The 11,730-nt window shown below is 29.1% G+C and overlaps 1 protein-coding gene across 2 annotated transcripts; it reads left to right on the top strand.

The window, feature by feature from the left end:
- Positions 1-2,751: 2,751 nt before the first annotated feature.
- LOC114169593 (probable E3 ubiquitin-protein ligase ARI2) lies at positions 2,752-6,589 on the top strand. Of its 2 annotated transcripts, none has more exons than XM_028054826.1 (7): positions 2,752-3,098; positions 3,659-3,691; positions 3,787-4,063; positions 4,165-4,645; positions 4,824-5,369; positions 5,456-5,586; positions 6,072-6,589. In XM_028054826.1, exons 1-7 carry the CDS (start codon positions 2,970-2,972, stop codon positions 6,215-6,217), a joined length of 1,743 nt encoding a protein of 580 aa, XP_027910627.1. In that variant the 5' UTR covers positions 2,752-2,969; the 3' UTR covers positions 6,218-6,589. The 2 variants fall into 2 exon arrangements, with proteins under 2 accessions (XP_027910627.1, XP_027910628.1); XM_028054827.1 differs by having other exon boundaries at positions 6,001-6,589.
- The last annotated feature ends 5,141 nt before the right edge of the window (positions 6,590-11,730 follow it).

Raw genomic sequence — 11,730 nt, 5'->3', positions numbered from 1 at the left:
TTTCCTTAACCATTTAACATAATTTGCACTAAGATTAGATTTGTAGAATGACCAAGAGATTAGATCCATTCCTATAACTAAAACTCTTGGATGTTTTATCCATGTCTTTGATTCCAATTTGTTTTCCAATAATTTGGTATTAACAAATAACATGATATTCCATCATACACATTACTAACTAAAATTTAATATTTGAATATGAAATAGAATATATTGCATCGAAAAAGTTATATAGAGTATAAATTCATTACATCAAATCCTAATGAAATGGGAGTTTAACTACTCCTATATAGCTAGAATATACATATTTGATGAGCGAACGAAAGAATTTGATGTCCTTTAGCCTTAGAAGTGTCACTGACCAAGTTCTAAGTTTCTTATGCGTTTCCACACCAAAAGAACCTTTTTGTTTTTCTTTCATTATCGACACTATAGCCATAATTAGAAACTGCTTACTTGTTGGATCAGCTTGAGCTCTCACTAGACGAGAAATAACTTTTGATTCATTTTCAATTGTTCTATCTCGTTGGACGAGTGTTGACACTTAGCTGGATGAAATGGTTTTGGCATACACCTCTCTAATTTTCTACAATCTTTTATTTTCTTATACAATAATCTCAAGAAAAAAGAAAAATATATATAACTTAAAAGAACATATAACATTCTAATATTTTTCTATGAAATGAAAACAAAACACATAAATAATGACAAATAATAGAAGATGATAGACATAAATACTAAATATTTATCAACCTTATAAAAAACTTAATTGAATATGCATATATGTAAAGACACCTCTTTTTTTACACAATTTTTATTTCTATTTTACCCAATGTAATTATTACAGATTTTCTTTTTAAATATAATTGTTAGCCAATTCTTTAGAAATAAAATATTTTATATAAATATGTCACAGATTTTTCTATTATATTTGTAATTTTAATCGCTAACTTTTAATATTCTCAATGTGTTTTTCTTATATATTAACTTAATCTCTACATATATATTAACTTATAAAATAATATAAACATTTTGAATTGTTGACATGGAGTGCTTAAGTTAATATTAATTAAAAAGATTAAAAATTCAACCTAATCTTTATAATAATATGAATGCCAAATTAAAAAGTAAAAGTAAGAATATATTGACCAAACAAATAATTTATCCTTTATTTTCTAAGATAAAGTGTCAAAATTATTTATTAAAGGAGTCTATCAATATAAAATATTAAAAAGACTAAGACAATTGATATTTTAAAGTATTTACTTTTATATTTTTAGTTTTTAATTAATTAAAATTATTTTGACTTTCTATTTACAAAATAATTATTTAATTATATTTTTTACTTTCAATCAAATTATATATATATATATATATATATATATATATATATATTCATATTTTATACCTTATTTTCCATTGGATTATCTCCTAAAATATTAAAAATAAATTTAAACAAACTCAAAACGTTCTAATCTTAAATAAACTTGATATATATATAAAGAAGATGATGGAAGATTATTATTGGTAACAACTGCATTTCACTATCGATTTTATCTTTATTATAAATTATCTTATTAATTGTATTATTCTTTAAATTTTATCTATTTTTTTGTAATTATTTTTTAACAATATTTCTTTTCTAAATTTTGATAATATTTTTATTTTAATAATAATTTAACTAATTGGTTTTTTATTTTTTTATACTGATAAGATAAAATATAATTATAAAACATAGTGTAATATGAAAAAATATTATATAAATATCTTATAAATCTATACTTACACATCAAAAAAGATGGCTTTTGATAATTTTTCGGTAACCGTTTTTTAACACATTTAACAGATTTTATTACTTATATTATCCTATAAAATCTGTATATATTTTTTAATAATTATTTTTTAAGAATATAGCTTTTATAATTTTTTTACTTTTTATGATTACAAAAAATAGTGAAATATAAAAAAAACACTATGTAAGTATCTTAATAATAAAATACATCATGTCTCATTTAGCTAGTCATGGCATAACAATTTACTTACTCAAGAGTAAATTAATTTGAAATTTAAAACTACTTGTGTTAACAATATTTATTTAAAAAAAAATAGTCGTATGGAAATATAACCAAGTATGAGAGTCTCAAAATTTCCCAAGATTACGTCAGAAAATATATATTTTTGGTAGCTCAACGAAAATAATACGTCATGAAAAAACAATTTTTCTCACAAATGTGAAATTCTATTTCAGGAAATAGAGGAAAACTGAATGTAATCTATAACTGACAATAATTAGAAAAGAAAGTAGAAAAAAGAATACTTTTTTTTTCTTCATTTTATTAAAAATTAAAGCAAAAATCTGGGATGACCAATGAAGTTGGACTTGAAAAAGTGAAGACAGTGAACTATTGTTTTATTATTGAATATAATTATCATCATTTCACTGTCCTATCGAGTTATATTTGAAATACAGTTTAAATAATTATTACTATAATGCATTAAGTTTGGAGAAATTTCACATCTAAAATAAATAAAATAAAATGTATAATTAATTAAAAAAACTGAATAAAATAAATAAAATGAAAACTAAATGTGGGATATTTTTAAGAGTATAAGATTTTCAGAAATTAAAAAATAATAGTAATATCTATAGTGACAATATTTACGGAAGATTAAATCAATCAACCATATTTATATAGCAAATGAATAATAATAATATAAATTTTGTAATTTATATAAAGGAAAAGGGTGTGCGAAAAACTGCAAAAGGAAGAAGAAAAGGTTGTTTCTCTCTCTTTGTGTGCGTCTGGGTGAGTGGCTGCGCCCTGTCTTGCCGGCCATCTCGTCGGAATTTCAGTTATTGATTTTCCGATCACCGGATTCGATCGAATATCGAATCCCTAATTGTGCGATAATTGTTTGTTTCATCAATTGAAATTGAATAGGCATTCAATCGTTTTGGGGGTGGGGTGATGGAGATGGAAGATTACGCGAGCAGCGACGAGGATTACCATTACGACTCCGATCAAGATGACTCTGTCGAGGCCTACGAAAACGACGAGGATTACGCGTTGCTCTCTTCCAAGGGTCCCACAACTAAGGTATTCCCTTCCGATAGGATATATCGTTTTTGGGATAATCCCAATTTATTTTTTTCTTCCCTCAAAAACCCTCACCTATTGGGATTTCGTCTTGATGATTTTACGATGATTTTACGTTGTTTGTGTTTGTTTATTTGTGTATGGAGTGTTTGTGTATGTATGTAACTTTTTTTCTTTTCATGTATTGGTTTGTGATGATTGTTATCATGTTAAGGTGCATTATCTTGGGTTTTGTATTTATATGGGTCTGTTGAAGGTTGAGGCTTTCAGAACTGTTTTGAATTTTGTTGCACAGTTGTACTGCGTAACATGAATGAACCTCTGGACTTTATTGAATTCATTTGTGGGTGTTAAATTTGTGGTTGGAATTTGAAGGGATTCTTTATGACTGGCATCTCAGTCTCAGAGATTACGTGAGGTTATGTGATTCTATTATTATTATTATTAATATTATTATTATTGTTGTTGTTTTTTAATTTTTGGGTATGGGGTGAAAACTGGACTATATTGTTCTTTTCTCAAGTTTACTGTAATCTGATGAACTCCTTTGATATTTGCAGGTGATTACAAAGGAATCACTTTTAGTTGCACAGGTAACATGAGTGGGGAAAATTATGTCTTTGTGTGTTTTATTTGGATAAATTATATTTTCAACCTTTTACTGAGATCGGTATGCATATTTTTGCAGAAGGAGGATTTGCGCAGAGTAATGGAGATGCTATCGGTAAGAGAGCAACACGCTCGTACACTGCTAATTTATCATCGTTGGGATGTGGAGAAGTTGTTTGCAGTATATGTAGACAAGGGGAAAGCATTTCTCTTTGGCGAGGCTGGTGTTACTGTGGATGAACATCCCGACTCTGACTCATCCCTTCCTTCTACAGTAATGTGCTACATCTGCATGGAGGATGTTGCTAGGGTCGAAACAACAAGAATGGATTGTAGCCATTGCTTTTGCAACTCCTGTGAGTATTTGTTTCGTTATTCATAACCTATGGTTTTGAACAATTGGAAATTATGCAAACTTCATTTATGAGCGTGTTTTGTATTTGTTTACATTTTACAGGTTGGATTGAGCATTTTATTGTCAAAATAAATGAGGGTCAAAGTAAACGTATTAGATGCATGCAACACAAGTGCAATTCCATATGTGATGAAGCTGTGGTTAGAACTTTACTCAGTAGAAAGCACCCTGATATGGCAGAGAAATATGAACGCTTTCTTCTTGAATCTTACATTGAAGACAATAAAAGAGTTAAATGGTGTCCCAGTACACCTCATTGTGGGAATGCAATACGGGTTGAGGATGATGAATTGTGTGAGGTAGAATGTTCATGTGGTTTACAGTTTTGTTTTAGGTGCTTGTCAGAAGCACACTCACCTTGTTCATGCCTGATGTGGGAGCTTTGGGCTAAGAAGTGTCGAGATGAGTCAGAAACTGTTAATTGGATAACCGTTCATACAAAACCATGCCCAAAGTGTCACAAACCAGTGGAGAAGAATGGTGGTTGTAACTTGGTTAGCTGTATCTGTGGTCAAGCATTTTGGTGAGTTTTCCTCCTCCTTCCTGCATTAGCATATTCTTTTTAATAATTAATCTTTTTGGCTGCAAAATATCAGTCAATTAAACACAGTAGTACTACGGATCAGAAGTTGAAGCCACCTCTTACACTGTGTTGACATTTTACTTATCTTTTTAGTAATAATTCACCCCTTTTGATGCAGTTGGTTGTGCGGTGGAGCTACTGGCAGAGAGCATACTTGGTCAAGTATAGCTGGTCATAGTTGTGGTCGCTACAAAGAGCAAGAAAAAACGGCAGAACGTGCAAAGAGGGATCTATATCGGTATATGCATTATCATAACCGATATAAAGCTCACACAGACTCCTTTAAGATTGAAAGCAAACTGAAAGAAACTATACAAGGGAAGATTGCCATATCAGAAGAAAAAGATTCTACACTCAGAGATTATAGTTGGGTAAATAATGGTCTCTCCAGACTTTTCAGATCTAGGAGAGTCCTATCCTATTCCTATGCTTTTGCATTTTATATGTTTGGAGATGAGCTTTTTAAGGAAGAAATGACAGAAGCTCAAAGGGAAATAAAACAGAACTTATTTGAGGATCAACAGCAGCAACTCGAGGCAAATGTTGAAAAGCTCTCTAAAATTTTGGAGGAGCCTTTTGAAACCTTTTCAGATGATAAGGTTGTGGAGATAAGAATGCAGATTCTCAACCTATCAACAATTATTGATAAACTTTGTCAAAAAATGTGAGTGTCCGCTTTAATAAATAAGGTTGTGGTGCATTTCTTAGTTTTGACATTTTGATAATTGCAAATTCTGATATTTGCTGCAGGTATGAGTGCATCGAGAATGATTTATTGGGTTCTCTCCATCTTGGCATTCACAGTATCGCACCATACAAGTCAAAGGGCATCGAGAGGGCTTCAGAACTTTCAGTTTGCTGGAACAACAAAGTAAATACTGGTAAGTGCCCGTGTCGGTTCTGTTTGAATAATTAACCGGACCCTTTTGATGACGTTATCATTGTCACTTTGTGTTACCGCCTCTCATAATGATCCAAAGAGAAATTTTGTTATTTTGCCTCTTTTTTAATTTCTTTATTGTGCATTAAATTATACTAGTAGTCATTGCTGTGGATTTGATGCATGCTATCCTCTGGTCATGGTTTTGATAGACTTTGCTATAATCTTTTTTCAAAAAGTGTTAAATTTGTAGACGAGCGATACATACATAATCATGTTGAAGGGTGCTTATTGTAGATCTTGTTTTGTTTATTGTTATTTAGCAACATGGAAATGCAGTGAGAATTTTTAAATTTAATTTTGGAGGTTTCTTATTTAATTATGTTATGAATGTTCTTACGTATGTTTTCTTCAGTTTGACTTTGTGGATGCCATCAGAAATGTTACTGAGTGAAAAGGATTATTGTATATATGCTGCAAGCGTAGGTGTAACTGCTGAACTTGATCGGGCTTCCGGATCAGGGAGTTCAGATGATAATGGATGCTCTTCTCGTAAACGTGCTAGAAAAGATGGTCTTGGAGGTGGTTTTTTTGATCTAAACTTGCCAGCAGAGTTTGTAGACAGAAATTGACTTTGAAGAAGGACACACCTTATATACGTACAGGCGTACAGGTCTAACATAAATTGCTTTGCTGCTTTTGGAAGGAATTAATCTTTTTGGATTTCTCACCCCATTCGCTTTCACCCATGTCTCTCTCTCTCTCTCTCTACTCTACTCAGATATATGTTTCTAAAGTTTATTATTCCGACGCCATCTCTATCTTTCTGTCTGAAATTCTAGCGCTGTATATAGATAGCCTTGGGGCATTTATTTGCTAGTAGTTTTATGTAAATGGCTACCTGCGTTTCTAGCAAACACCTTTCAGGACATTTTCTAGGTTCCTTTTATTCCTATCTTATCAAATCATAGGTGGAGGTAACTTCACTCATTTTTATTGTTTTACTTTTTTCACCTTTCAAACACTATACTTCTATTAATGTCGATGCTCTAGTTTTTAGTTTTTTCCAAAACCCTCATGTTTTACTAATTCTCAAAGCAAAACAGTTTATTTTGCACTAGGGAAGTGGACCAGAAAACAAATTTTCTTCACCATTTAAACTGAAATCGTTTTTGCACTTATGTACGTATATTTTGTATTAGTAGCTTCTTGTCAAATGGCGAGAAGTTAGCTACTGAATTTGAATTCTCTGGATTTTTTTTATTGTTTCTCTATTGTATCTCCATGATACACTGATTATCACTAATTTTAATGTCTTAAAATATATTAAAAAGATATTTAAAATGTCAATTTAATGTATTTTTAATGTTTAGCATATATCAATAAAGAATTTGGACTCTTAGTTACTTGATACATGTTCGCATAAAGATTAATTTTCCATCACTTTCGTGATTCAATAATTTTATTAATCGGAAGAAATATACTTTTGTTTGAGCTCAAGGATATGTTAAAAGAGAATTCCTTCTTCATACACATTTTTAGGAGAGGAAGAAATAAAATAAAAAATGAAATAAACTTCTCGATAAATTAAAAATACTATATCAATTAATTAAAAATCGTTTTTTAGAAGTTAATAAAAAATAACTCATAATAATGTTAATTTTTTTTCTCAAGTTATCCTTATAAGATTTCTCCGGATATAAATTTGTATACTTTTTTTTTGCCTTTCTAAAAAGGGACATAAAGCCCATGGGTAGAAAGAAGTCAATGAAAATAGTATGTTGGCAGACAAATAAGTCTACGAAGGACCTGACAGTCAACGATTATAATTTATGCCATTAAAGTGATCTTATCAAATCGCAATTTATGTAATCTTTAAAAGTATTCAATTATTCTTCTATTTTAACGTCTAAACACAGATTATTATTACTATTTGAATGAAAAAAATTGATTAACTTTGTGAATTTAAAGTGAAATCTTAGAAACTTATTTAAATTTTTAAATTTTCTTAAATTTAACAATTAATGGGGAAAAACCATCATTTTGTTGCCCATAATAAGTCGTCGGCATGGACAATGGAAAAGGCACTAGCAAGAGCTGCCATAAGTATTCATGGCAGTTTCTTCCCTATAAGTTTCTTCTTGCACCCTCATATAACCTTTTATCTTCTTTTAATTGTGCAATTTAGAAATAAAAAATGACTTCTAAATGGTATAATTCAGAATTTTTTTTGTTACAAAACTAAAAAATAAAAAAGAAAATGACTTTTAGATGGCATAATTTTGGAAAATTATTTTTGACTTCCGAAATGTATAATTTGGAAGTCATTTTTAGCTTTCGGATTGTAGAATATAAAAGTCTTTTTTCTTAATAGAAAAAATAGTTTTTGAAGTGTACAATGTAAAAATTATTTTTAACTTCTATATTATAAAATTCAAAAGTTATTTTTTAACTCTGGTGCAAACTGAAAAAAGAAAAAAATTATATGAAGGTGCAAGAAGAAAGTTATTGAGATGCAGGAAGAAACTGTTTGCATTCCAATTTATTCCTGATGGACTTGGGCCAGCCCAATGACCTTGCTGCAAATCTTATAACACATAAACATACATTAAAATAAGAAAAAAAAAAGAATAAATAGTTTCCTTTGACTGAAAATAAAGTATTATAAAAAACAGAGTATGAGATAGTAGTGAGAACAAAATTGATGCCGAACATATTACTGTCTCATCAATCTCAACGCTAAGATTCTGTTTTCTTTGTTTTGTTGAAATAAGAAACTTCGTTAGCTTCTGACAACACTATAAAATGGTGGCAACCCCAATATGCATGCATTGGTTCCTTGTACTACCATTAATGCTGCATCATCTCTCACTCATTAATTCATGGATTTAAACACAAACCCTAATAAATGATTCTTCAATCAATTTTCATATTGATCTCTGTGCCAGTACTCATCATAAATTTTACATTTTCCTATGTTGTTCCTCACCTTCCACCAAATTTTTGAACTTGATGAGAAAAGTATTTGCTATTTTTAATTTTTTTTCTTGTTAATTGTCCATTTTAGTAGGTTGTTCACATATTGGTGATTATCTTAAAATTATTTTTAACTTTTTTTATATATCTTTTTCTTTCTCATGGTAAGTGTATCAAAATATTTGAGAATTACAAAAGAATAAAGCCACAAGTAAAACACCCAACATTATTTAAAAACTTTAAATGAACAAGTGATTATATGAATATGATTTTTATTCGAAAGTAGACAAATAAAATATGAGGAATACCGTTTACTTTATGTAATTAAAATTTTTCAATGAATTATATTAACCAATAGTTAATTGGTGTCTTTGAAATATTTGGTAGGATTAAATATATTTTTGTTCCTAATTTTATTAAAAATTTGAATCGGTTCATTTTGAAATTTTGATCCAATTTAATTTGTGATTTTAGAAATATGTAAATTTAGTCTATTTTAACTAGATTTTGTTAGATTTATTTGATGTTTTAAAACACATTTGATAATAACATTCGAGTTATTTATACCATTAGACATATTTCTTCTTCTGTGTTAGCTGAGAACATGTTTGAAACCTTAAATAAATTTAAAAAAATTTTAAAATTTAATTAAAAGAATCAAATCTATATATTTCGAGAGATGAAAGATTAAATTAATTCAAAATTAAAAAAAGGACTAATTTTTACTTTTACTACGGTTCAAGACAAAAAAACATATTTAATATAATATTTTACCGATGAAAATTTTGTATATATATATATATATATATTATGAAAATTTAAAGCAAAGTTTTCATCTGAAATTCAACAACAGGAAAAAAATGATGTTCTCTAGATTTTATGTACTAACAAGTTGCTTGTGTCTTATCTCATGACACATTAACAGGTAAAGTTTTCACTATTTCTGAGGTCTTGAAATTAGTAGAATTTTGGTTCGTTCTGGATCATTGAAAAACGCTGCTGAACTGATATTGTTTATTGGTGTAACATTTATTATACATGTCACAAGTATGTCTGTCAGTTTCCATTGAAAATTTGACAGTGTAATGTTTTGCTGAATAAGACAAGTTAATTTTTCTAATTAATTAAGTAATTAACAAATATTGTTGTTTTGATTGGAGTCAGAAACTGAGATTGGAGACTCCCAAGACAGGGAAATAGAATAGAAGGGTTTTGGTTCTGCAGGTTTAACCAAGCCACAAGTCAAACTACAAAATAAAAAAAAACAGTGAAATATCAAAAAGTGAGTCAGAGTCTGGAAGAGTTGCAAGAGCCAAAACAGAACAAATGGAATTAATAAACCAGAACAGATTTTTTATTTTTACCTTTGCTCATTGGGGTTCAAGAAAAATAAAAAAATCACACATGCATTTATAGTATAAAAGGTTTTATTTTATTTTTATTCAATCACAAATATCTGTGCTAAAAACATTTTGATTTGCTTTTTACATTTTTTTCAGCCTTTTTTATTCAGATATTTTGATATCACATTCTTTATATTACCATTTGACATCATTTTTCATTGATATTCACTCTTTTTTTCTTCTATATTTATAAGAGTTAATTTTTGTTAAAATTATTTTACTTTTACAAGAGTTATCAAATAATCGTCAAATAGTCTCAAATAAACTTTTTTTTTATCCCTCTAGTGTTATATTTCAGCCACCTTTTCCTCACTGATACAGAAAATCTAAAAAGAAAATCATACTGAACAATACAAACGGTGTAATTTCACAACACAAAAAATGGACAATATGAACATGTACTTCATATCTTTCCAACAATACATGATATATTTGCTTCATATAAAGAATTGGACATTGTAAGCAAAATTTACTGATAAATCTTTCGAGGAAGGAGACATAACACAAAAGGAAATAAACTCAATTTATACATAAAGAATTGATATCACCTCTAATTCAAAAATTTAAAATAATGAGTTTACGAGTCTTTATCCTTATATAGATTCTGTTTTATATTTTTACATGTGAAACTTAGATTTATATTTAAATTTTTAACTCTTACGGTATCATATACAAATGAAAAAAGTTAAACTAAAATAAAAAGAGAAGGAGGACATGTTGTATTGTCAACTTGTAAAACTTCTTTCCATCTTTCAAGTTGTGGTCAAAAGATGGAAAAAGAAGGTATTGTTCATCAAAGTTCATTATTCTGTCTAATGTAAAATATGTGTACATAGTATTAACTATTGAGGCATGCAAATATCTCTACCATTATTGTAACTACATATATAGAGACATTATTTAATGCTGTTCTTCCATACGTGTATAGCACCCTCTCCAATGAGAAAAGGCATGGCACTTTTTCCCACCAAAGTCATTGACAATGCAAAAATTGGTTGTATCCAAGTTTCTCCATGAAATTAGACAAAAGACAGCCCACCAAAACCAGTCACCTCATATTAAAAAACATGCTCTGCTTCTTCCTTTGACAATAAACTTTCAGCCCTTTTGAGGCTGCTTTTCTATAAGTGCGTTTTCCTTTTTATTCCAAGTCACCAAACTCACTGTGTTTTCTTCTTCAACCTTCCCTGGCGTTGGTAGCATCGCCTAGTGGAGGGGTCATCAAGGGTATCACTCTAAATACGTGCCATCAAAATTATCACATTTCTGCAACCTCAAATTTATCTGTAAATTGTGTAACACCATGTTCAAACTTCTATAATTTAGTAATTAAGCATGTCCATTTAATTCTTGTTTATATTACATCATTATAAGGTTAAATATGATTTTACTTCTTTAAAAGGCAAAATTGAAATTTGTTTCTTTCTAAACTTGCATACAGTTTGGTTCCAAATTTTAAAAATGAATAAATATAGTCTTCCTAATTCAATTAAGATAAATTCTTTTGACATCAAATGGTGTTTTAGGCTTGTGTAGCTCAAATGTCAACCTGAAACACGGTTTAACACCTAAAAAAGTTTAACGCCGTTAGGTTAAGTAGACTACATTCATTCATTTTTAAAGTTTGAGAAACAAAATGTATCAAAGTTTGGGACATTGACGAATTCCAATTTTCTGTTCAAATTTAAGGAATATAAACCTATTTAACCCTACATTATAATTCTTCAGACCAGTTTGGATGCCACCAATAATTATACTAAACACTT

This window comes from Vigna unguiculata, chromosome 11 (assembly GCF_004118075.2).
Source record: "Vigna unguiculata cultivar IT97K-499-35 chromosome 11, ASM411807v1, whole genome shotgun sequence".
NCBI lineage: Eukaryota > Viridiplantae > Streptophyta > Magnoliopsida > Fabales > Fabaceae > Vigna > Vigna unguiculata.
This window is presented reverse-complemented; position numbering and strand designations above follow the sequence as displayed.